The sequence below is a fragment of the Oryctolagus cuniculus genome, chromosome 10, assembly GCF_964237555.1.
Source record: "Oryctolagus cuniculus chromosome 10, mOryCun1.1, whole genome shotgun sequence".
Taxonomy (NCBI): Eukaryota; Metazoa; Chordata; class Mammalia; order Lagomorpha; family Leporidae; genus Oryctolagus; species Oryctolagus cuniculus.
In genome coordinates, this window is record NC_091441.1 from 53,476,960 (window position 1) to 53,504,626 (window position 27,667).

At 40.0% G+C, this 27,667-nt stretch overlaps 1 protein-coding gene and 1 pseudogene across 13 annotated transcripts in view; one reads left to right on the plus strand and one right to left on the minus strand.

Moving 5' to 3' along the window:
* Positions 1-27,667, plus strand: part of OSBPL1A (oxysterol binding protein like 1A) — a 231,010-nt gene that overhangs the window by 77,422 nt on the left and 125,921 nt on the right. For 10 of the 13 annotated variants that reach the window (XM_070050377.1, XM_051851325.2, XM_070050375.1 and 7 more), the window contains one exon: positions 21,929-22,035. The exons of the other annotated variants lie outside the window; for them this stretch is intronic. In XM_070050377.1, the coding sequence (XP_069906478.1) occupies positions 21,929-22,035 (107 nt within the window). Of the gene's footprint in view, positions 1-21,928; positions 22,036-27,667 lie in introns of those variants that run through there. 13 annotated transcript variants of the gene reach the window in all.
* Positions 9,735-11,301, minus strand: LOC103349352 (telomeric repeat-binding factor 1 pseudogene; annotated as a pseudogene).

A 27,667-nucleotide genomic window follows, 5' to 3' on the forward strand; every position in this document is an offset into this window, starting at 1 on the left:
ACACCTTCAGGAACTTCTAAGACCTGTATGTTGGGTCATCTGATAATATCCCATAAATCTCCAACACTGTTTTTTATTTTTCTAATTTCTCCTTCCTTTTTTAGTCTGATTGAAATTTCCAAAGATTTGTCTTCTAGCTTGGATATTGTTTCTTCTTCCTCACCAAGTCTGTTGTTAAGGCTTTTCACTGTATTTCTTACTTTACATATTGAATTCTTCATTTCTAGTATTTCAGTTTGATTTCTCTTCAAAAATCTCAATCTCATGGGAAAATTTTTCATCCATTTCATGTAGGGATTTCTTTAACTCTTCAATTTACTTCTCATTGCTTCTGAGTAATTCTATGATTAATCTTTTGATTTCCTTTTCAGGCATTTCATCAATCTCTTTGTCTTCACATTCGAATATTGAAGTGTTTCTGTATTCCTTTAGGAAGTCATGTTGTCTTCCTTATTTCTTGACTTTCTGCTTTTTTAAAGTCATTTTTTTGGAAATACTTGTTGCTTTTCTTCTCTGATGGCTTTTACTTTTGAACTGTACCTCTGTGGATTAGCAGAATATCTGCTCTTTTGGTGAATACCCATACCTAGGTGTGGCCAGGGAGCTCTGGTCAGTGATTGGGGGGACAGGATGGGGATTGTATCCAGGGTGATACCCAAGTTGGATGTGGTACATCTCCTATATTGTCAGCAGGGGGCAGGGTGTGAATGCTTTTGTTGGCATAATCACATCCTCACCACCTCTTTACCAAGATGATCAATGCCCTTAGTTAGACCACACTGGGGGCAAGACTTACCTGTGCTGCTGCATGAACCTCACAAGGATCTGTGCAATTCTCATGTGACCATAGATCCTGCTACAGTGACCAACCTGGCAGTCAGGGACCTCTGAGCCTCTGCTGCCACACTCAGTGATTGCCCAGAGACCCAGCTACACCCTGTGCCCTTTGTGCAGTCAACATGTTCCCACAGTCACAGGGTGCATAGGATTCACTCTGCCCCAATAACCTGTCCCATCCACGGGGAGGCAGAGATGTTCCCAAGAGCCAGTTGCCTGTGGATACTCCGCCTTGGTGGTTTGAACCTCAGAGTCTCTAATATGTTGAGAGTCTGGGGTTACCTCATAGTCCTGTGTTGGTGCCCAGCCTTCTGTCAGTTTTCCCAGACAGACTCAAAGTTACTTGGGAATATAGTTTTTTTTCCCCTCTGGTAAAATCCCTGGATCACATACAGCAACCTCCACAGCTACTGCTGGTGTTACAGTGGCTCCTTCTGCCCACCAGTTGCCAGATGTGCACAAGAGCTTCTGTAGCCGTCACTGGTGTCAAAATGTCTTCTCCCTGCCTGTTGCTGGGCACGTGCATGTGAGCTGCTGCAGCTGCTACAGGTGTCAGTATGGTGCCTTGTCCCCATAAGTTACTGGGTGCATACAAAAGCCACTGCAGCTGCTCCTAGTGTCAAGGTAGTGCCCTCTCCCAGCTGGTTGCTAGGCACCATTGTGGGAGGATGGAGAGAGAAACATGCCCTTTTTTTGCTGTGTTAGCTGGGTACTTTTCTGTACCCCTTAGGGCTCCAGTCTGGACTCCAAGACAAAAGACAAAAGCTCTCCCTCCGGCAATATCACCAGTGGCACGGTATGCTGCTGTCTGCTCTCACCTAACTCTCAATGCCTGTTCTTCCTTTGTCTCATGGCTGTGGAGATCCAGTGTTGTGTCCCCACTCATTGCTGCACTTCCACATCTTCCACACTGCTCCACGGCATCTCTCTTCCTTCTGTAGATCTCTTTCCAGCTCTCTCCTGGTTTTGTTACTATTTTCCCCTAGCCTAAAGCAGTACGTCCTTTCCCTATTATGCCGTCTTGGAATCTCACCATCAGTGGGCTTTTTTTTTTTTTTTTTTTTTTTGCACAGGAAGAGTGGACAGTGAGAGAGAGACAGAAAGGTCTTCCTTTGCCGTTGGTTCACCCTCCAATGGCCGCCGCGGCCGGTGCGCTGCGGCCGGCGCATCGCGCTGATCCGATGGCAGGAGCCAGGTGCTTCTCCTGGTCTCCCATGGGGTGTAGGGCCCAAGCACTTGGGCCATCCTCCACTGCACTCCCGGGCCACAGCAGAGAGCTGGCCTGGAAGAGGGGCAACCGGGACAGAATCCAGTGCCCCGACCGGGACTAGAACCCTGTGTGCCGGCGCTGCAAGGCGGAGGATTAGCCTAGTGAGCCGCGGCGCCGGCCCATCAGTGGGCTTTTAAAACATCTCCCCTGAGAACCACCAAAAGTAAGAAGAGACAATGACATTCAAAAGATGTAGAAGTAGTCCAAAGTGACGTGAAATAGAAAGATTAATTCATTTAACCTGGACCAAGGAATGAGTTTTATTGGAACCATAACCAAATTAAGCATTTAGAAAAAAGCTTAAACCTTGAGTCAAATCTTTTGGTTTCACATGGTCTGTATGACATGTCACTCAAAATGATGGTATGCATATCTATATTAGCAATGACTGCACCATCCAATGCTGATGAGCTAATAAATAAACTTTGCTTAGTAATATGCATAATATTTGATCTCATGAGGTATTTTTTTTTTATTTTGAACTATGCCATCTGGGAGGTGTCTGGTTGTGATCTGACAGCTGTGTGTTTATATATCCACAGTGAAGTTCAGATTGCTTATTCACAGTTACAAAGATTATTTTCTGAAAGGTCACTGTAGATAAACAGAACTGCATTTTGTATAAATAATAAATAGGATTGCCGGTGCCGCGGCTCACTAGTTGCGGCGCCGGCACACCGGGTTCTAGTCCCGGTCGGGGCGCAGGATTCTGTCCCGATTGCCCCTCTTCCAAGCCAGCTCTCTGCTGTGGCCAGGGAGTGCAGTGGAGGATGGCCCAAGTCCTTGGGCCCTGCACCCCATGGGAGACCAAGATAAGTACCTGACTCCTGCCATCGGATCAGCGCGATGCGCCGGCCGCAGCACGCCGGCCGCGGCAGCCATTGGAGGGTGAACCAACGGCAAAGGAAGACCTTTCTCTCTGTCTCTCTCTCTCTCACTGTCCACTCTGCCTGTCAAAAGAATAAATAAATAAATAAAATAAAAATAAATAGGATTAAGATGATTTTATGGAGAGTTGAAGATAATTAACTCCTCTATCTATGTATTGTTTGTACAGTATTTTTAAAGATTTATTTATTTATTTATTTGAAAGAGTTACACACACACACACACACACATACACACATAGATCCTCCATCTGCTAGTTCGTTCCCCAAATGGCTGCAATGGCCAGGGCTGGGCCAGGCTGAAGTCAGGAGCTAGGAGTTTCATCTAAGTCTCCCATGTGGGTGCAGGGGCCTAAAAACTTGGGCCATCCTCTGCTGCTTTCCTAAGCACATTAGCAGAGCTGGATCAGAATTGGAACATCTAGTTCTAACCAGTGCCCATATGGGATGCTGGTGTCATAGGCTGTGGCTTTATCTGCTAAGCCAAAACTCCAACCCTGTACAGTAATCTTACACCCTTTGTTTCCTTTGAAGAAATGGTTAGATATACACCTGGCCTGCACATCTAAGCTGCTTTATGTTGTCTCTTAGGGACTTCTCACATAAAAACTCAAATATTTGTGCATAGAATCCATCTTATTATTGTAATTTTTATATCCTAGTACAAAATTGCATTAAAGATCCAGGTTCCTTTTTTTCATCTCAGTTTCTACCATACTTGTTGGATTCCTTTTTTAAAAAATTTATTTGAAAGGCCAAGCTACAGAGAGAGAGAGGGACACAAATCTTCCACCCACTGGTTGACTCCCCAAACGGCTACAACTGGGGCTGGGCCAGGCCAAAACCTGTGGGGAGCAACCCGGACTGGACTAAGTTACTGGAATTAAGACTTATTCTATGCATCTGCTCTCCCACAATATGGCGTTGGGAGAGGAGAAAACAGCTTCTACGCAGCTGCCTCTTGCCAACTTGAGTGATGACCTCCAGGAGCTGATCCTGCTCCTGATTGGAGGAGAGCAGCGTACTCAGCGTGTGGGCAGCCGAGTTGGGATTGGCGGAGGAGGACTATAAAGGAGGAGAGAGACAACATGCACCAGGAACATCTATCTGAAGGAACACCTGTGCAGCCCCTGAGAGAGCCGGCCGGTGGTGTGCCGCTCCCCTGCGGAAGTGGGGAATGTGGCAGGGGGAACCGCCCTTCCACGGAGGTGGAAGGGTCGGTAGCCAACCCGGGAAGAACCAGCAGCAAACCCGGGGAGGGCCGAGCAGACAAAAGAACAACGCAGGGTCCTGTGTCGTTCCTCCACGAAGAGGGGGAGCGACAAAACCAGAAGCCCAGAACTCCATCGAAGTGTCCTACGTGGTTGGCAGGGACCCAAGTACATGGGCCATCTTCCATTGTTTTTCCAAGCCATTTTCAAGGAACTGGATTGGCAATGGAGCAGCCAGGACTTGAACTGGTGCCCTAATGGGATGTCGATATCATAAACAGGGGCTCAACCAGCTGTGCCACAGTTCTGGCTCTTCCTTTGTTTTTAAGGTTTATTTATTGGAAAGGCAGAGTGATGAATAGATCTTTCATCTTCTGATTCACTCCCCAAAGTCTGCATACCAGAACTGGGCCAGACCAAAGCCAGGAGCTGGGAACTTCATTTGGGTCTCCCATATGGCGGGTAGGGGCCCAAATGCTTGGGCCATCCTCTACCCTGCAAATGTAGTAGCAGGGAGCTGGATTGCAAGTGGAGCAGCTGATGTTCCTGTATGGGATTCTGGTGTCGCAAGCAGCAACTTAACCCACTGTACACAATGCTGGCCCTGACTACTTGGGTTCTATGTTACCTTAGTTCCAGATCAGGGTGGCAGCCAATCCTTTAGTCTCCATGATTTTAGGGAACTCTTGGAAGTCAGATTCTGTGATGCAGGGTATTATTACTGCAAGATTTTTATAAAGGTATTTTTTGATAATTTTTTTTCTTTTGAAAGATTTTTTTCATCGATCCTGGCAACTCCAGCATAAAATACGAGCTCTTTATCCTGGCATTTAAGGACATCCGCAGCCCAGTCACAATTTACTTTTTTTTTTTTAAGATTTATTGATTTATTTGAAGGAATTACAGAGAGAGGGAGAGACCGAGAAAGATCTTCCATCCACTAGTTAACTCCCCAGATGACCACAGTGGCTGGGGCTGGGCCAGGATGAAGCCAGAAGCCATAGCTTCTTCTAGGACTCTCACACGAGTGGCAGGGTCCCAAGCACTCGGGCCACATTCCTCTGCTTTTTCCAGTCCATTAGCAGGGAGCTGGATCAACAGTGGAGCAGCTGGGACCCAAACTGGTGTCCATATGAGATGCTGGGTCACAAGTGGTGGCTTAACCCACTATGTCACAACGTCGGCCCCAAGAAAAAGTCTTAAAGACAAAAGCCCTTCTCTCCAACCTATTAGAACTCTTTCCTCAAAATCTTAGCCTTTGAGCTAACAAACTTAGCAGTACCTCTTCCCTCTTGCCACCCTGGTTCAAATCAAGACTTTCTCACATGGCCTGGTAAAACAGCCTTCTGACTGGTCCTCAGATTCTGCCCTTGCCTCAGCAGTCCCTGACCCAGGGGGAATACTTTGAATGCATATACTTTGCTAAAACATCCAGTGGCTTCCAGATCATCCCACTTGCAGTGAAAGAATCCTGCGAATAATGACCAAAGTAGCCTTCTATTTTCTCTTTACTTCCTTGTTTTTATCTCCTGGTTCCTCTTTGTGCCCCATTCCAGCCTCACTGGCCTTCCTGCTGTCCTTCAAATATTCAGGCACATGGCTGCCTCTGGCCTTAAGTGTGCAGTTCCCTCTCCCAGCAAGGCTTCTCTCCAGGGTTCCCGTTTCCTTACTTCTCGGTCTTTCCTCAAAGGGTTCCTTCTGACCAAGGTTCGCTCTTGCCATCTGTGCTGGTTTGCTCTGTCTTCTGTACCCATTCTCTGCTGGGCTTCCTTGCTCTTGAACTTGTGATTGGATTCAGCCAGTGGAGACTGGTCAGGAGTATGGTGGAGGAGAAGTGGGTCAGGGGTTTATCTGCATTCCTTCCAGCTAGTCAGTGCTTTAACACTGCCTGACTTCTTTCACCAAAGACCCCACCAAACTCTAACTGTAACTTAACAACTCTGTCCCTTTCCCTTGTACCCTCTGACCCAGGGCGGTAACTCTCCTGCATGCCGGTATCTGTTAGTTCCTTCAGCCATCCTCACCTCTGTGAGCAATCTCTTTGCAATTTTTTTCTTTTTTTTTTTTTTTGGACAGGCAGAGTGGACAGTGAGAGAGACAGAGAGAAAGGTCTTCCTTTGCCGTTGGTTCACCCTCCAATGGCCGCCGCGGCCGGCGCACCGCGCTGATCCGATGGCAGGAGCCAGGAGCCAGGTGCTTTTCCTGGTCTCCCATGGGGTGCAGGGCCCAAGCACCTGGGCCATCCTCCACTGCACTCCCTGGCCACAGCAGAGAGCTGGCCTGGAAGAGGGGCAACCGGGACAGAATCCGGCGCCCCAACCGGGACTAGAACCCGGTGTGCCGGCGCCGCTAGGCGGAGGATTAGCCTAGTGAGCCGCGGCGCCGGCCCCAATTTTTTTCTTAACCTTTGAACATGCCAGCTCCTCCATGCCAGCAGCCTCTGATACCTCATCCTCTCCACAATTTCAGCTCCCCCTCAAGACTTGCCATCCCTCTCTTACCAATTTCTCTTCCTTGCCACTTTTCAGACTTGTTTTCTGTATGTGTGGTTGATTCTCTGCCTCCCACCAGCATATCAGGATACTTGAAAGATTTGTGAAAAATAAAATGGAATTTAAAAGGAGTTTGTTAGTATAAAAGAAATTTGAAATTCATATTATGAGGGGTCTTCAGAAAGTCCATGTAAAATGCAAACTATGAAAAAACTAGGTCTGGGGCTGGCGCTGTGGCACAGTGGTTTAGTGCCCTGACCTGAAGCACCGGGATCCCATATGGGTGCTGGTTCTAGTCCTGGTTGTTCCTCTTCCCATCCAGCTCTCTGCTATGGCCTGGGAAAGCAGTGGGAGATGGCCCAAGTCCTTGGGCCCCTGCACTCCTGTGGGAGACCCGCAACAAGCTCCTGGCTTTGGATTGGCGCAGCTCCAGCCATTGCGGCCAACTGGGGAGTGAACCATTGGATGGAAGACCTCTCTCTGTCTCTGCCTCTCCTCTCTCTGTGTATCTGTGCCTTTCAAATAAATAGAATATATCTTAAAAAAAAAAAAAGAAAAAACTAGGTCTGATTCTCAAATATTTTATACCAAAATACATTTATCTTTGAATTCTGTTTTCCATGAACTTTTTGAATTACCCTTGTATAAATTCCATGAGGACAAACGTTTGTTTGCTGATGATTTTCATATTCTAAACAGTGCATGGCATGCGGTAAAGGGGAATCCCTTTCTGTCAATCTCAGCTCCCCCACCCACTCCACCCCGCCGCCCGCCATATAATGAATGGGTGATTGAAATGAACTGACCTACTTATCTAGCTTATAAATTTTTAACTTATTTCTCTGAGACTCAGGGAGAAACAGTATATTTGTCAAGCTAGTAAATGTGAAGGTTGTATAAGTCAATGAGATCTTACTGAGAAAGAGTTACCAATGTGACTGGAATACTTTGCTTTGTTTTGCCAATAGATGCCACTGGTTTTTATATTTTACTCTTTTCTTCATTCAAGTTTCTCTAATGGGCAGATCTTTGAGTAATGCTTTCATTGAGGGTTTGTGAGTAGTAGAATCTCTACTTAAATCTTTATTTCACCCTCACTGGGTTAAAGTTCTCTTCCACTAGCATTTTGAAAATGTGATTTCAACTTCTTACTTCTTGTATGTTTCTGACTCCTAAATATGATTCTTTTTTAGGCAGTCTAGTTTGTTTTTTCCCTCACTGCTGCAAAATTTTTACTTTATCTTTGGTATTTTTGATTCTATTCTGTCACTTGGTTTAGATTTTGTTATACTATATCTTGAGACTTGTTCTTTTTAAGTCAAGATGTCATATCTTTCAGTCTATAACAGTTTTTAGCCACTATGTCTTCTGATTTTGGTTCTTTATTTCTTTATTTTATTTTTATTTATTATTTTATTTATTCTTCCTGTTCTCTTCAGCCAGAATGTCTAATAGATGTATGTTGGACATTCTTATGTTGTCTTCTATTTGCTGTTCCACTTCTATTTTTCTGCATTGCATTCTGAGTAATTTTCAGATGTATTTTCTTGGTCTATTTTGCTGTTTAGTCCTTTGACTTTATTTTTTTAAATTTTTATTCATATAAAGAAAACTGATTATATGTATTTCAGAGATACAATTCTAAGAAGATAACCATACTTCTCTCCTTCCCCCTTCTCTCAATTCCCTCTCTTAACTTTGTTTTTTTTCTTTTAATTTTTACAATAACATACTTTTTTTTTTTTTTTTTTGACAGGCAGAGTGGACAGTGAGAGAGAGAGACAGAGAGAAAGGTCTTCCTTTGCCGTTGGTTCACCCTCCAATGGCCGCCGCGGCCGGCGCGCTGTGGCTGGCGCACCATGCTGATCCGATGGCAGGAGCCAGGAGCCAGGTGCTTTTCCTGGTCTCCCATGGGGTGCAGGGCCCAAGGACTTGGGCCATCCTCCACTGCACTCCCGGGCCACAGCAGAGGGCTGGCCTGGAAGAGGGGCAACCGGGACAGAATCTGGCGCCCCGACCGGGACTAGAACCTGGTGTGCCGGCGCCGCTAGGCGGAGGATTAGCCTAGTGAGCCGCGGTGCCGGCCCACAATAAAATACTTTTAATTTACTTGGTAATAACAGGCTTGATACACAACTGATCATAATTTTCAATAAGTAAAAAAGACTATTATTCCATAGGAATATAAACAAGGGCTATAAAAATCACAAGATGTGAGTTTCATTCTTACATTTTTTTTATTTTTCTATATTAACTACCACATAACAAAGATAGCATATGATATTTGTATTTTTGTGACTGACTTATTTCACTAAGCATAGTGGTCTCCTATTGTATTGATTTTGTTGCAAAAAACAGCATTTAATTCTTTAAGGCAGAGTAGTAGTCCATTGTGTATATCTATACCATATTTTCTTTATTCAGTCTTAAGTTGATGGACATCTGAGTTGAGTCCATATCTTGGCTATCATCAATTGGCAGTATAAATACCTCTTTCATATGCTGATTTCATTTCCTTTGGGTAAATTCTCAGGAGTGGGATATCTGGGTCATAGTAAATCTATTTTCAGATTTCTGAGGAATCTCTTTTCTGTCTTCCATAATGGTTATACTAGTTTACATTCCACTAAGAGTGTATTAGGGTGTCTTTCTCTAAATCATCACCAGTATTTATTTTTTGATTTTTAGGTGGTACCCATTCGAACTGGGGTGAGATGGAACCTCATTGTGGTTTTTATTTGCATTTCTCTGAGCACTTTTTCATGTATCTGATGGCTATTTCTGTTTCATCCTTTGAAAAATACCTGTTCATGTCCTTTGCCTCTTTCTTGATTGTTTTGTTGTTGTTGAATTTCTTGAGCTCCTTATATATCCTGGATAATAATCCTTTATCATATGCATAGTTTGCAAATATTTTTCCCATTCTGTCATTTGCCTCTTCACTTTGCTGAGTGTTCCTTTTGCTGTGCAGAAGCATCTTAGCTTGATGTAATACCATTTGTAGATTTTTGCTTTAATTGCCTGTTTTTTGGGGGTCTTTTTTTTTTCTCTTACCAGGCTTTAATTTTTTATTGGAACAGAATTTAGGGGTATGAATATTGAAAGTGGCAAGGGTCAACAAATTTACATCTTATTAAAATAAAAAGATTCTTAAAGAATACAATGATAGGATATAATTTCACTCTTATGGCACAAAACCTCCTATTAATTGACTCACAGAAAAATAATGCTTTAAACAAAAATTTAAAGACCAGTAAGTTTCAAAAAAAATGTAGCGTTCAGAATACTTAATTGTCCTTTTATCAACTTTCACAAACTCATTCAGCCTTCGCAGTCTGAGCAAATCATTTTTAGCTTCTTCATAGTTCTCCATCTGTCTTTCAGCATGACACTTGTTCGGTTGTTGAATTTATAATGCAATAGTATTTTAGACCAGCTTCCCTCTCCATATTTCCTCACGCCAGATCTCAAATTCTTGTCTTCTTCCCAAAGCCATGCCTGTTTTTTCCTAGGTCGTCGTTTTTTGTAAGTTACTGGTTGAGTCTCTGGAACACGTGTTCTGTTTGTTTCAGTGGTTCTTCTGTTTTCTGTTTTCTCTCTCTCACTTTGAAGAGTTTCCTCTCTTTCCTCTTCTTCATCAAAGTCTTCTCTCCAGCTTCTATATTTCAGCTTAGATAAGAGATTCTTGTGAGCCCTCAATAAGGATACTGTACCCTCTGAGGATTCAGTTACCGTAGACTGTTTGTCATTAACACTTTTTCCTATATCCGAATTAGTTTCAGTTTCCATTTCAACATCATTGCCATTAGATTTACCTTGAGAAGTCATTGTTCTTGCTCTTTTACTTTCTACTACTTTTGCTGCTGCCTTCATTAGAAAGGCTGATGATTTTTCATTTAGTACACAATTCACGTAACTCTTAATTTTCTCCATCATGTGGTTGTAGCTGAAGTGTTGAAAAAAGGAATGGAATGTGTCTTTCTGAGATATTATCATAAGCAACTTTCTTTCTAAAGACGTATAAGATTTTGGATCACCAAATATTCTTTCAAACACTTCCTCTGCTTCCTTAAAGTTGCCATTTTCCATACAAACAGCTATAGCCTGAATTTTAATTAAATTCTGTATTTCTTCTTGAAGTTTGTCATGTTCCTTTTCAATTGAAGCCCAAATCATAAGGGCTGATTCTAAGGGTATAATTCGTTCATCATTTTCAAATTGTGCATCCAGGGATTTTCCCGCTGCAATTCTTGTCAAAAACTGACATATGTATATTGTTTTCAACTGATATGCTGTTAGATTGGATAGTCCATGAATAATAGCCTCGGCGCTGTCGCGGGTCCGGTGGAAGGCCTCGGAGCGGCCCTCACGGAAGGCCCGGCAAAGAGACAGGCATAGGAAATCGAGCATCCAGCCGGCAGCCACCGCCTCAGCCTCGGCCACCAGGCCGCGTCCTCCTCCTCCTCCTCCGGGGTCTCCTCCTGCTCTTGGCATTCGAGCAGTTCCTGACACACGAACTGCTCCTGGTCGTCTCTCGGAGTTTCTGTCATCCGCTTCTCCGGGGAGTCGGCATCCTTCCCATCAGCACGGCCCTGTGGGCTCGGAGCCCCTTTTGGGGGTCTTATCCAAGAAGTCTCTGCCTATGCTAGTGACTTGCAGTGTTTCCCCAATGTTTTCCTTTAGTTAATAATTTGATGGTTTCAGATCATAGACTTAGATCATTGATCCATTGTGAGTTGATTTTTGTATAACATGTAAGGTAGGGGTTTTCACACTTATGCACATGGAGATCCAGTTTTCCCAACGCCATTTGTTGAAGAGAATATCATTTATACAGGGAGAGATTTTAGCTTGTTTGTCAAAAATTGGTTGTATATGTCTGAATTGATTTCTGGAGTTTCTATTCTGTCCATTGATCTACATATCTCTTTTACGCCACTACCAACCTGTTTTCATTACAAATGCCCTATAGTATGTCTTGAAATGTGGTATTGTTATATCTCTGGCTTTGTTTTTGTTAAGATTGTTTTAGCTGTTTGGGGTCTCTTGTGTTTCCATGTGAATCTTAGGATCATTTTTTTCTAGATCTGAGAAGAATGTTCTTAGTATTTTGATTGGAATCACACTGAATCTAAATTTCTCTGGGTACTATAGACATTTTGATGATATTCTTCCAATCCATTAAAATGGAAGATTTTTCCATTTTTTTGTCTTCTATTTCTTTCCTTAGTATTTTGTAATTTTCATTATGGCGATCATTGACATCCTTCGTTAAATTTATTCCAAGGTATTTAATTTTTTGTAGCTATTGTGAGTGAATTTCTGGTTTTAACAACTGTATTTTGTAATTGTAAAAATTCTAGGAAGTAGTTTTAAAAAATTTTCCCCTGGGTCCGCACTGTACCATAGTGGGTAAGCTGCTGCTTGCAGTTCCCATGTCCTATATGGGCACAGTTTGAGTCCCAGCTGCTCCACGTCCAATCCAGCTCTCTGCTGTGGCCTGGGAAAGCAGTAGAAGATGGCCCAAGTCCTTGGGTCCCTGCACCCATGTGGGAGACCCGGAAGAAACTCCAGGTACCTGGCTTTGGATTGGCCTGGCTCTGGCCATTGGCAACCTTTTGGGGAGTGAACCAGTGGATGGAAGATGTCTCTCTCTGCCTCTGCCTCTGTAATTCTGCCTTTCAAATAAATAAATAAATCCTTAAAAAATAATAATAAAAGAATTTCCCCATGGCAGTGTTATTTCACATTCCATGTATTTTTAATTTTTATTTCTAATAACTATAGATGTATTAATTTAAGCCTTTTCCAGAATGTTCTTATGTCTCAAGTTGTTGAAAGCAGATTCTTTTATTTTGTAAATGTTCTATTCAATGTCCTGTGGCTACTTCAGTGGAGCTTGTTTGATTTTTGCTGTTTCCTGGGTTGTTAGAGGTTTCCTTATGGAGTAGTCTTGTGTCTGTTTCTGTTGAGGCTGTAAAGGTTTCTGTTTCTTGACTAAGAACTTTAAATTTGAGTTTCGTAACTAAGCGTATCTGGATTTCTATTTCTCATGGTCCCTATCCAGAGCAATTGGCAGAAATGCCTTTCTTCACAGTTCCCTTTAGGCCCAAGGTCAGTTTTTCCATTTCTACTTTCACTGGGATCTAACTGTTTACAAGGTCTCATCTGCTTGATTTGGGAATCCAAAGCCATGTATCATGCCCTCATGTGGGTTTAAAGTCTCATCACTTAAACCTCTGGGTTGATGTTCCAGTTGACATCCACCTCTGTCCTTGGCCTTTCCCACTAAGACATTGCTGGCATCTGTGTAGTATCAGCCTCAACTTTCTTGTTGTTGTTTTCTAGCATATCTGGGGGTTTGTTCTTTCAAACTGCTTGTTAATGTTATTTCATTGTTATTACCAGGTTACTCCAAAATGTTTGGGAAAATGGAATTTAAAGAAGTTAAATTACAAAAAATTTCAAAATCTGTACATATGAGATATCTTCAAAAAGTTCACAGAAAATGTGTATTATGAAAAAACGATATTTGGACTTCAAAGTAAACTTATTTATTCATTCCAATTTTTCACATGGATTTTTTGGAGTTCTCTTTACTGTGTTCATTATCTTGTTGGCTTAGGGTAGTTCTTATCAGTCTGCCAGGCATCTTAAGTATCCCATGCTCTTTTTTTATATAAAACTTATCAATACTCCACAAATTGTGTTATCCTATATAGTAGCCAACTTGTATATCCTTTTTTTGTAGTTTGCTTTGTATGTTTTACATTTATTATTTGTGCTTTGTAATAGCCCTGTGCAATAATATAGCTTTTATCTAACAGATGAGCAAACTCAGGAACAGAGGATTTAGGTAATTTCCCATAGGTCACAGGCCTAGTAAAATCCAGAGTCAGCATTGGATCCTAGGCAGTCTGGCTCCGGAGTCTACTCTTAACCAGCACAGAGTCTGCAGTAAGTCAGTTCTACTCATGTGCTTACCATTAATGTTTGATTTATAAACTGTAAGCATTTTCAGATTTATAACCAGAGATAAAAGTATGTTAGAATTTGTTGATGACAGTCATGTTAGCTTGGCTTCTGTAATTGAGATGGCATTCAGAGCCTCATATTCTGCTATTTTGAAGCTCAAGTTTTGGGTGGGGTTGACATAGAGTAGAAGTTTCCAACCCACAGCAAAGAAACTCTCCTTTTTCTCCACATCAGACTTTTCTTCTTTTCTTGTCCTCATGTTTTTTTTTTTTTAATCTTGTTGTGCATCTCAAAAAATGCATTAATTCAGACAACTTCACAAGCCCAAATCTTGGAGTCATCTCCACTCCTCTTTCCCTATACATATTTTATTGGCCAGTTCTCTTCCATATCTCTCTACCATTGTCCTTGGTATATTTCTGCTATAGTTGGTTCTCTGTTGCTATAACAAAATAACTGAGATTGGATAATTAATGAAGAAAAGAAGTTTATATTGGCTCATGGTTTTGGAGGCCAGGGAGTCCAAGAGCATGGCTCCAGCATCTGCTTGGCTTCTGATGAGGTCTTTTCTTGCTACATCATTACACAATAGAGGATATTACATGGTGATAGAACCACTGAGACTAAGAAAACTCATTTCTGTAATGAAGCTATACCTGAGATAATCCATTAATCCATGGATGGATTAATCTGTTTATGTGAGCAAATTCCTCATGACCCATTCACTCCCTCCCAGGTGGTCCCACCTCCTCCATAAACCACCTCCATATACCATTACCATATGATTTGGAGGGTTAATTCTAACATGAGAATTCTAGAGGCCAAACATTCAAACTTTAGCAATCCCCCATCACTATACTAAAATAGGCGATAGCCATCATTTCTCATAGCAACTTCTACTTGGGTGTTTATACTGCATCTGGTTTGATTTTCCTCCTTTACCTCCATGGACTATTCCATAGCATAGTTAGATGAGTACCTCTAAAACCAAACTGAATCTTTTCTGAGCCTTACCAGAAGCCTTCAGTGCCTTTCAGGTATAATCTAAACTTTGAGTTGACTGAGCTGATGACCTGTGACTACTGACTTCAACATCTTACCTCCCACCTCTTCCTGCTTTTTGTACTCTGTTCATAAACACAGAATTTTGCTCATGCTCTAGGGTCTTAGCTTATGTTTTTTTCTAAAGTATGAAACACAAACTTCTCATTGTAAACATGCAGCTTCCAGAAATTTCTCCTTGATTTCTCTAAGTGTTCTTATATTGGTTTTGAAATAACCCCATGCTTTTCCTATCATAGCACTAATCAGTCATGAACTCTTTCTGTTCCCCATTCTGAGCAGGACTGGTCTCCTCTAAGATCTTAGAGACCAGAAGAGCGAGCAAAGGTAGAGACCAGAACAGTTGGGCCAGTGCAAGCCTCTACAGAGCACTGGAGAGGAAATTCCTATCCTTGATCCAAGCTTTCTTTCAGACAACAAAGTTGACTGGTTCAATAGTGGATACGCTATGGCTAGGAAACGAAGTAGGAGCCTGCATTGTGGCACAGTGGGTTAAGCCATCGCTTGTGTTGTTGGCATCCTGTATTAGAGTGCTGGTTCAAGTCCAGCTATTTTGCTTCCAGTCCAGCTCCCTGATAATAATGCACCTGGGAAAACAGCGCAAGATGGCCCAAGTATTTGGGTCCCTTCCACCCATATGGGAGACCCAAATGGAGTTCTGGGCTCCTGGCTTTGGCCAGGACCAGCCACAGCCATTGCTGCCATTTAGAATGGGGTATGAACCAACAAATGAGACATTCTCCCTCCCTCCCTGAGACATTCTGTCTCTCTCTCCCCCCTCTGCACTTCCCCCTTCCTCTTTCCCCCTTTCTCTGTTTTTGAAATTAATAAATCTTTTTAAAAATAAAAAAAACTAAGTGACTTATTACTTATAGGCAAGCATCATACTCTGAAGCACACTCAAGCATTCAGACTACATTTAACATTGCATCACATTTTTCTCTTCATCTTTTCTTTGTGGCACATACTTTTATATGACCCCTTGCCTGCCCTTCCCACAGGTAAAGTTCTTTAGATCATGTGTGACTACCCTATTTAGTGTTTACCTCTTTGACTCTATTTTTCTTGAAAGGTTACTATTGTGGGTGAGGAACATGTTTGACACTTGAATTAGGAGTGATGAAATTCACTTATCACCTTTGAGATTTTATTCACTTTGGTTAAGTTAATCTTCCCTTTTGCTTCATTTCACTCTTATTTGCAAAAGAATGCAAAACATATTCTATGGCTCTATTGGCTTCTTTCCTGTTTCATTTGACCTGACTCTAGAAAGTCTCATTGACAGGTACCCTATTTTCTATGCTTTTTTTAAAAAAAAAAAATACAATGTATTTTTTCTAGCTATTCTTATGCTTTCCTTACATTCCTCTAAAGACTCATTTGATTGCTATCTTCTATTCAGAACTACTTGTTTGATTTTCTGTTTCCGTTGCCTGACACTAAGTTCTGTAAGAACCAAAGCTATTTGTTTCTTATTTATCCCTTTAACTGAAGTACCTGGCATGGTACACACAGTTACCACTCAGCAAATTATAAATGAAATCCTCTCATTGCTGTAGAATTCTCATTGACCATAATTCTGACACTGTCTTGCTCATAGCCCTAGTATTTTCATAACTACCTGATAGTACCAATTATAGTATTTTAGCTGTGTTTGGTTTGTTAGGCATATATTAGCAACTAAGATGTCACTTGTTCTTTAAGATTCAAATCAAGTCCCATTGCTTTCATGTAATTTGATTACTCTAGTCCATAATGATAACTTCCACTCTGAATATTTCACATTTTCAAGGTATATACAACTTGTTTGCTATTTGTCTTACAACTTTTCTGATACTATCTTTTTATTCTTGCTTAATTTAACTCATTCTACTTTGAGCTATATCCCTTATGTGCAACTTGTACAAAATATAAATACGGATATCCAAATAGAATGATCAGAGGTATTTGTTTAGTGAATAATTTTATTCAAGCTAGACATGTGAATTTGAACAAAGTTTATATTCTTGTGTCTTTTTTTTTTTTTTGACAGGCAGAGTGGACAGTGAGAGAGAGAGACAGAGAGAAAGGTCTTCCTTTGCCGTTGGTTCACCCTCCAATGGTCGGCACGCTGCGACCGGTGCACCAAGTTGATCTGATGGCAGGAGCCAGGTGCTTCTCCTGGTCTCCCATGGGGTGCAGGGCCCAAGCACCTGGGCCATCCTCCACTGCACTCCCTGGCCACAGCAGAGGGCTGGCCTGGAAGAGGGGCAACCGGGACAGAATCTGGCGCCCCAACCAGGACTAGAACCCAGTGTGCCGGCGCCGCTAGGCGGAGGATTAGCCTAGTGAGCCGCGGCGCCGGCCTCTTGTGTCTTTTATAGTGTCCCCTCTCGATGTTTTTCAAGTTACAGTTTTATGTTTACATTTTTAGATTAGCTGATATTTATGTCCAAATATTCTGAATTTTAAGGAGAGAATATGAATTTTCTTGAGGTATTTCTTTAATTCCTATTATGTAGGAAAAGAATTATTCAAATGCCTCCTCTCATGAACGTGGGACCAGCTCTTGTACATACAGTTACATGTATTACTTTTCCAACCATTAAAGAGAAATTGTCTTATTTCAGTATTTTGTTTCCTGTTACCCTTAGTTTCATTACTAGACCTCTGAGTTTTTAGTTATTCTGCCTTCTATTTAATTAAAAGGAAAGCATATTTAAGGTAGGACCATTCCCAGAGGGCAAGGGTGATGAAATAAAATGCCATTCATTCATTTTTTTCTTTTAATATCTTGTCCCAAATGAAATATAAAAAAGTTTTCTTGTGCCTCAAGTAAAAATGGGCTATTGTTAAAAATTACCTATTTTTTAGTGTATTCTGATCACACTAGTAAAATTAAATGAGAATGTTTTCACCTTGTGTTTTAAAGCAAAGTATAATTGTTTTAATGTAAAATAAAAGAATTAAAAAACCATTGGTATTTTCTGTGCTACCATGGAAATAAAACATTTTTTATTCACTTAAAAATGTATTTTCTGTGCACAAAGCTCAGCATGGGATGTCTGAGGGGTCGAGAGATTTAGAGTTCACAGGGTAATAGAGATATCACATAACCACAGTTGCCCATGTCCTCTACTGCAACTGGATTTGACTGCTCTTGGGGTCCATTAGAGAGGTCATATCTCAAGGTGATGTTTGAGGAAGGCTTTATGGGAGGGTGGCATTTGAACTAGGCCTGGAAAAACATAAAATCTTCTGTTAAGTGGGGAAACTTCTGAATATCAGTAATTATTATTTCTAGTATTCAAGGGAGGGAACATCTTGAGCAGAAGTTTAGAGGCAATAAAGTATGAGACTGTTTCTAGGTAAACAGATATTTCCAGCAAAACAGTCTGGCTGAAACAGATTCAATTTATGGTGCATCTTATATGTTAGAATATGAAGTGTAGACTTTTTTACATGAGGAGGACAATTGAGGTTGCTGCATTAGAGTTCTGTTGGTTAACATATAAAGAAAGTACTTACCCACTACTTTTAAAACTTACCCAATTAAAAAATTATACAGTGTAATCATGAAAAGTGACAGATTGTGAGCTTTTTATGTCTCTGAAGTTATGTTTTTCTAATATGATCTTCTAGCAGCTTTCTTGACTGCAAAAATATTTTTAGTACAAAAAATAACTTTTTTCCTCAAAATTAACAGATTCTTATAGTAGGCCAAATAAGGTAACATACTGGCCTTTTTGCATTTATTCATGACAGTGTAGTCTCTAAATATTAACTGGCTAAAACATTTTGCAGTGATTCCCAGTTGGTGGCTTTTCTAGAAGCTTAGCAGTTCTGTTTCTTTTTATGTAGCACTCCTCGTGAGTAAACACCATTATATAAGCATGCGCTGATGCTTGGCACTGCAGTGCAGCATATGCCAAGGTTCATCATTTCTTAGGCCATGACCCTGGGCAAGTTAATATTTATTCAAAATCTTACTTTAATACTAAATTGTCAGAAATTACAGAACCTTTGACTCTGTTTTAGATGAAAGAATTTTACTCTGTCTCAGTGGTGAATTTTTGTAAAAACTGAGTTAGAATATCTTTTTGAAAGCTTACAGAATCAGTTTTATTCAAGCACTTTTGATAAGTATTCCCAATAATGTATTTGGTTAATTTGTGGGGTTTTTTTTGCTAGTCAAGAGATATTTAAAGTATGAAATATCTAAAACATAGATCAAATTGTGGATGATCAAGTGTGTGGTGGTATTTAATAAAAACAATCTATCCATGAATAATTACTCTTCTATCTTCCTATATTTGTGTCATGAAAGTGGAAAATTACTAGATTACACAGAAAATTCGTGGAAGACAAAGGCTGTGTCTGTTTTTTTCTGGTACATCTCACAGTGCTTGGTCCACAGTTCTCTGTGAGACATCTGTTGAGGTACTATTTAAGTCATATGGCAACTAGCATATGGTATTCCCTTTTGCTATTTAGCAACTAAGTAGAGACTAGATATTGTAATGTATATCAGACTCAAAATGAAAAATAAAGTATGTGAAATCAAGATACATATTTTAGACTTTACTTTTAATTATTTGGGTTTTATTAGCAATATCTAATATTAGGAAAATATTCCATAAGATGAAAAATGTGATGAAATATAATCTTTGATTTTTGTATTCCAACATTAATGAAAGGTTGTTAATGCCTTTCTTCATTCACTCTGACCTTCTCTCTTTTTATATTTTTTTAAAAAGATTTAGTTATTTGAAAGGCAGAGTGACAGGGAGGGAGAGGAAGAAATAGATATCTTTCATCCTCTGTTCAGTCCCCAAATGCCCACAACAGCCAGGGCTAGGCCAGGCCAAAGCCAGGAACCTAGAAGGAACCCCATCCAGGTCTCCCTTGTGGGTATCAAGAACCCACTTGGGCTGTCATCTGTAGTCTTCCCAGTATTTTGGCAGGGAGCTGGATCAGAAGCAGAGCAGCCGGGACCTGAAACTGAAACTCTGATATGGGATGCTGGCGTCACAAGCTGCGGATTAATCTGTGCCACAATGTGTGCCTTTCGGACTATCCTTTTACTGTCTAGTTTGCCTTATGAATTTTGAGAAATAACTTTTCCAGGAAAAAGGCTTTCCTTTTCTTAAATAAGTCAAATTAATGTAGAAAGTGTGGAAACATTTGAAAAAATAATAAGATGATTATTTTTAATTTTATCAGAAACAGTGACTCAGTAACTTGGTATATATTCTCGGAAATTTTGTTTTGGTATCCTCAGTGATATTGAGTGCAAAGTCTTATTTTCTTATTTCCCATTTGAAAATTTTGCTTTGGGGCCAGGGTCATGGTGAAGTGGGTTAAGCTGCTGTTGGTGGTGCTGGCACCCACCAGTTCGAGTCCCAGTTGTTCCACTTCTGATCCAGGTCTCTGCTAATGTGCCTGGGAAAGCAGTGGAAAATGGCCTAAGTGCTTGAGTGCCTGCCCCCTATGTGGGAGAGCTGGGTGGAGTTGCAGGCTCCTAGTTTCATCCTGGACCTATGGCCATTTGGGGAGTAAACGAGTAGATGGAAGATATCTCTGTCTCTGTCTCTTCATCTCTGTCTTTCAAATAAATAAAATTTTTTTTTTTTTTAAAAAAGGCTTTGCATCTTGGTGGGACCCAGTGCTCTCTGGTCTAATATTAGCAAATCTCTTACATTTGGATTTACTTTATCACTTTTTTTTTTTTTTTTTTACTTTGTCACTTTGGCTTACTTTTGTTTACCATGTTTTAAGAACATAGTTTTAAGTAAGTCAAGATTATTTAAAGTTTATAAAGAGTGTTATGCATTTAATTGTCCTTTTTTATGAAAAGCTTTCTGTAGTATTCAGATTTTTATTTGATGGAAGGAGCAAATATTAATGTATAATTAACAAAAAGAAACTGTTTCAACTAAGTACATTCCTCACATCAATATGAGAAAATGTCATTTTACTCATTTTTAAGTGATATGTGCATTTTGCAGCTTTCTCTTGCTGGCATGCTTTAAAAACTTGTTTTTAATATCTAAAAGGGTTGGTTTTCTTTAGGGGATCTGGAAAATGAAGATACTACTATGTTTTTGTTTCCTACTTAAACATATAGTAAAAAGATCCTTGACCTTCATGGAGACATAGTTTTGAAAATGTAAAGACCTGGGCTCACACTGTGGCATAGTGGGTTAAGCAACCACCATGTCAGCACCAGCATCCCTTATGGGTGCTGCTTGAAGTCCCAGCTGCTTCACTTCCCATCCAGCTCCCTGTAAATGCACATGGGAAAGCAGCTGAAGATGGCTCCAGTATTTGGGCCCCTGCACACATGTGGGAGACCTTGATGAAGTTCCTGGCTCCAGAGTGGCCTGGCCCCCTCCATATGGCCATTTGGGGAGTGAACCAGCTAATGGAAGTGCTGACTCTCACTGTGTCTCTCCTGCCCCCAACCGTAAATCTACCTTTCAAATAAAGAAAAATAATTAAAAAAAAAAAAAAAAAGAAAATGTAAAGACCTATTTATGCCACACATTTGTCTGAATGAGAACTAGAGGAAATTTAATTAATGCCAACTCCAGATGTTAGCCAAGTACAAAATTCAAGTACAAAATTATTTTTGTATGCTTTTATTTTCTTTGAATAAAATTACTTTTTTAGCATTCAAATATTATGAACGAAAATGGTAAGCATTTTCTTTCTCATCAGCTTTTATTGAACATTTAAAAAATTTTGTTAACATTTATTTAGTAATATAAATTTCCAAAGTACAGTTTATGGATTACAATGGCTTCCCCCCCGCCACATAACTTCTCTCCCACTTGCACCCCTCCCATCTCCTGCTCCGTCTCCCATTCCATTCACATCAAGATTCATTTTCAATGATCTTTATATACAGAAGATCGATTTAGCATATAGTAAGTAAAGATTTCATCATTTTGAACATTTTATTACTAACATCTATAAATTTTTTTTCAAATCTCGTTGACACTTGTGAAGTATAGGCCTTCCTTTTTCTGTACCAACTTAACAGGCCCTGATTATAGTACGTGCTTAATAACTGTACCCAAGAAATATACTGTTGTATATGCATTGCTCGGGACAGCTGGAAGGAAGCATGAAGTTAGTGGATAAAAAATATTTTTGTGGTCTGTTTAAGATTACTTCAAAATGTTACTCATTGTATTTATTTTTTTTTTATAGAAATGCTTCCATCATTTCTTCAGAAAGTTGAAGTTGTCTCTGAAGCTTCTAGAGAAACTTGTGTAGCTTTGAGTGATTGCCTTAATCTCTTCACTAAACAAGAAGGGGTAGGTTGTTTGGAGTAAAATTGTTAAAATTAATTACCTAATAAGTCATTGCATTCAAGTTCAAAGAAAAAAATAGTATTAACAAATACTATTAACTATTAAAAATAGTATTAGCAAATACTAACAAAATAGGAAAAGTAGTATTAACAAAGGAAAGAAAAGCTTTATTTTTTACCATAATTTACAACTTATTTGATTATGTAGGATGATTCTGAAATAACTTGTATTCATGTCTTTTGAATTTATTGATGTAGCCATGTTTCACAAGTTTAATGTCCATCTCCTCAGGGTTGGTGTGACATTTCAATAAGAGAGATGTGAAAATAGTCTAGAAACAAAAAGTCTTTATACAAAAAATACTTAATGCTTTATTTAGAGATTAGAGTGTGGTAGTACTAACAGATGTAAACTGAGCACAATGGATGATAAATTTTTGTGCTCTTTTTCTCCCAGCTCTCTTCTCTTTCAATAAATTGCCATTTGCTTTCCCAAATTGGAATAAGAGTGGCATGCTTATCCATCAGTAATTCTTTTTCCAGTGAAAGAAAAGTCATAAATATGGATATTCATTGCTTGAACTAGCATTTTTCTTGCTTTATATATATTTTTATTTTCATGATTTTAAAATAAGGCAAGTATCAAAATGCTTTATTTTCCATTGTTAATTTCTACATGCTTGTATGTTTAATCTTCAATTTTTTTTTAGATTAAGACAATACATTTTTACTCTGGTTTTAATTTATTTGTAACTTTTGGGTAAAGATTAGGTTTTGGCAAAATAGATAGATGAAAATGATTTTGCATGTTTCTCTTAAATGTAGAAATCTGATATTTTCCCATGATTAGAGTGGAAACCTTATGAAATCAAATGCAATTTTAAATATATTTGCTATGTGTGCTATAAATTTCATATAACAATTTGGAGAATAAGAAAAATATTGAAATACTTAGAAGGTATTTAAAACAATTACAAGAGATCTTTCTTTTTTTTTTTAACTTTTTATTTATTTATTTATTTGACAAGCAGAGTGGACAGTGAGAGAGAGAGAGAGAGACAGAGAGAAAGGTCTTCCTTTGCCGTTGGTTCACCCTCCAATGGCTGCTGCGGCTGGCGCGCTGCCGGCGCACCGCGCTGATCCGATGGCAGGAGCCAAGTGCTTTTCCTGGTCTCCCATGGGGTGCAGGGCCAAAGAACTTGGGTCATCCTCCACTGCACTGCCGGGGCACAGCAGAGAGCTGGCCTGGAAGAGGGGCAACCGGGACAGAATCTGGCGCCCCGACCGGGACTAGAACCTGGTGTGCTGGCGCCGGTAGGCGGAGGATTAGCCTAGTGAGCCGGCGCCGGCCTACAAGAGATCTTTCAACATAATTCTGTTAACTACCACAGGAAAATATTAGTCATTATGGAGTGTTCATTCTAATACATTTGGAAGCATTCCTTCTCAGCATTTCTATTTTTAGTTTTTGCAAATTTTATATGCTAATTTATTTAAAGAGGAATGATTTAATTTTACAAATAAATCTGAATAGAATGGTAGCCTTATAAAATATCACTGAAGTTAATTTATGATGTCACAGGATTCATATACATTGTAAAACCAAATTTTACTCATGGCTCTTACATGGTACCTGATGGATGTATTGCTAACTTTTTGTCTCAGAGATTTGTGTTTGTAAGGTTGAGTAGTAAATTAGAAGTAATGTGTTATGTTGGTATGTGTTTAATTTCTGGACAGGTCAACCTATTCCAATTTTTAAACTACTTAACAAAATTAAGCCAAATGCTTCTCTTCATAAAGTATAGATATGCAAGGGTATTAGCCTAAAATTTAGACTTACTAACCTCTTTTAGTCTCTTAAATTTTTCATGAGGATTAAAGAAGATAATGCAAGCAAAATGCTTCATATTGTGCCTAACACATCCTAAGTCCTGAATACAAGTTAACATTGTAGAATCTTCTATAGAACGAACACTTGTAACCTCTCTTCCCTGATGGTTATTTTGGAGTGTTCCTATCTTTAACATTGGGAAGAGATAGTGTTGTCTAAAGAAGATTTAATTGACTGCTTGTGTAATGATTCGGTTGTATTTCCAACCTTATGACTTTAAGTGACAATGTCTCTCAATCTTGCTGTCTTCGTCTGTGAAAGGGAGAACATATGAAAAGTTGTTCAGAGCACTGGTCTGAAAATCTGAAGGACCCATTTTAAGTATTTCTTTAACCCACTGGGCACAGGATCAACTGTGTATGGATGGAGTATATGTGTATACAGTGTGTTACCATACTGTGTGGAAGCAGTATTCATTTAGTAACTGGCATTTAATGTTTCAAACTTGTACAGTATCTTTTTTTGTTTAAAGATTTATTTATTTGAAAGTCAGAGTTACACAGAGAAAGAGAGGGAGAGAAAGAGAGAGAGAGAGGTCTTCCTTCCACTGGTTCACTCCCCAATTGGCCACGACGGCCAGAGCTGCGCTGATCTGAAGCCAGGAGCCAAGAGTTTCCTCCAGGTTCCCATGTGGGTGCAAGGGCCCAAGGACTTGGGCCATCTTCTGCTGCTTCCCAGGCCACAGCAGAGAGCTGGATCGGAAGTGGAGCAGTGGTCTCGAATTGGCACCCATATGGGATTCTGGCACTACAGGCAGCCCCTTGTGCAGTATCTTTAAGTTACCCTTTCTGTTCTATAAAGTATCAACTCTGTGATACTGTCAGTAGGATCTATGGATTTCCTTCTGAGAAATGACAGCATAGACAGTGGCTAGGTTACCCCAACTATTTGAAAGATAAATAGTTTCCCTGAAGTAAGGCTTTCAAATATCCAAGGATTACAGCAGAGGAATTTAATAATTTAATAACTTGAGGTCCAAGTGGCATAATTATGCCTTATTTGGCATTGTAAATTACATTTCTATTACCTGGACATTTTATTAAAAGAGAAATCATCAGTTTTGAACTCAGCAGACCTGGATGTAATTCCTAGTTCTGCTCTTTGATCTCTTCTTTTTAAAGACAACAATCTCCTGTTTGGAGTGGTAGCCAACTAAAACACCTGTGGGTTGTTTTGAAGAGTAAAGGAACACATACTGGCAGAACACCTGTGAGCACTGCCCCCAGGTGAGGGTCCCGTAGCTGTGCCTTCCGTCCCCCCAGCAGCAGTCTTCTAGGTGTCTCAGAATTGTGCTCTGGCATGTTAGTAATTACCCTGTGCCTTCATATGGAGAAGCCCTCAGAGGAGATCATACAACATCACATGTGTTTCTAATAAATGGGCCAGTCCTGCATACACTTTTTGATTGTTTGCTTCTTACAGGCTTTTAAAATTTACCTTTTCTCATGGTCAGGTGTGCCTGCCTGTAGCTGTAGCGTACTGATCCCTTCTGATTTACTAGTAAACATTACTAGTAAAAAAAAAAAAATAGATCAACAAACTTGGTAAAATCAGGCCCACAGTTAAGAGCAAGGTTACACTGTGTGAGAAGCTTAGGGGATTTATAGTGACTGCAGGCCTTTGTGCCTGAGTTTTGTGCCTTCTGTTTCTTTGGTCTAAGAGTGGTTTTTGATACTCTGATAGGACCTACATCTTCATGATTTTCCTATGTACTGTAGATAAGTGAAGCATTATTGCTGGTAGGTTTTATTTGTAAATAAATCTACCTACATTTTTGAAAAAGCTACAATATAGAAAGTAAAATTTGTAGTTGATATACTAAAGAGAAAGCTAACAAGTGAGGCTGGTGTATGTAGAAGCACAACAGAATGTCAGTGCTGTTTTTCTTCATTACTCTTGAATGGGAATTTTCTTCAAAAGTGTAGAAGCTGGTTTCATGTGCTACTTTTGTTTTTATAGTTTTCCTCCCTGCAGGATGGTCTCAGAAGTGGTTAAAATGTCACTCAGAAGTCATCTTTGGTGCTGTGCCCTCCTTCGTCTCTGTGTCATGGGGCTCCCTTGATCTTTGTTAAACCAGTTTGTCTGAGTTAGGAACCTGCCTATTTTAAGCTAGTATAAACATCCTTATAAAATACTTTATACTTTCATGTTAAGTCTTCTGACTTCTGAAGAGCGGTGACCCAGAAGTATGATGGGGTGATAGTGGTGCCGAGTGTGTGCCATAATGGAAAGTTTCAGACTCTAAATGAGAATTACCTGAAAGACTGGAATTCTGTCCTGCTTCTCTAGACCAGGATGCTGGTGTCTGCGAAATTTTGTGTTCATGGTGGACTCAGAAGTCTACAAAATGGTCTCCTCTGTTCATTGAGCTTCCTATGCTTTCCAGCTCTTTTAGTCATTCTGTGTCACTGATCTCATCATTTGTTATGGATACAACAGCTCCTTCAAGCCTTCACCCTTCTCTGACCCTTGAATCTGTGGAGTTTCTCCATCTCCTGCTCTGAGCAGAATTTCTTGGTTGAACACAAGGCAGTCACTGTCTATGTCCCCTATTCCTTTTTTTTTTTTTTTTTTTTTTTTTTTATCTTTTATTTAATGAATATAAATTTCCAAAGTACGTCTCATGGGTTACAATGGCTTTTCCCCCCCATACCGTCCCTCCCACCCACCACCCTCCCCTTTCCCACTCCCTCTCCCCTTCCATTCACATCAAGATTCATTTTCGATTATCTTAGTATACAGAAGATCAGCTTAGTATACCTTAAGTAAGGATTTCAACAGTTTGTTCCCACACAGAAACATAAAGTGAAAAATAATAGATGATTTTTTTTAAATGATGATGAAATCAGATCAGACCTATTGTCATGTTTAATCCCAGTGAGAGTCAAGTTGGGAATTGATAGTTTCTTTTCTTTTTTTTTTTTTTTTAACAGAAGATCAGTTTAGTGTACATTAAGTAAAGATTTCAACAGTTTGCACCCCCATAGAAACACAAAGTGAAATATACTGTTTGAGTACTCGTTATAGCATTAAGCCTCAGTGTACAGCACATTGACAGAGATCCTACATGAGGAGTAAGTGCACAGTGACTCCTGTTGTTGACTTTACAAATTGACACTCCTGTTTATGGCATCAGTAATCTCCCTATGCACCAATCATGAGTTTCCAAGGCTATGGAAGCCCCTTGAGTTCTCCGACTCTTATCTTGTTTAGACAAGGTCATAGTCAAAGTGGAGGTTCTCTCCTCCCTTCAGAGAAAGGCACCTCCCTCTTTGAAGACCTGTTCTTTCCACTGGGATCTCACTCACAGAGATCTTTTTGCCAGAGTGTCTTGGCTTTCCATGCCTGAAATACTCTCATGGGCTTTTCAGCCAGATCCGAGTGCCTTTAGGGCTGATTCTGAGGCCAGAGTGCTATTTAGGACATCTGCCATTCTATGAGTCTGCTGAGTATCTCACTTCCCATGTTGGATCACTCTCCCCTTTATTTATTCCATCGGTTAGTGTTAGCAGATACTAGACTTGTTTATGTGCTCCCTTTGTATGTCCCCTATTCCTAACCACTACCACTACTTGCATGTGCTCCCATCCTTTAGTCTTTCCTTTTGTCAGAGACATGTCTCCTTCCATCCTGCTTCTTCAGGAATTTTGCTATGCAAAACAGCTCATTCTAATTTTGAATTATCTATTTAATTATGTATAGCTTTTCTCTGTCTCCCAACTTTTCATTTCCATTATTTAAA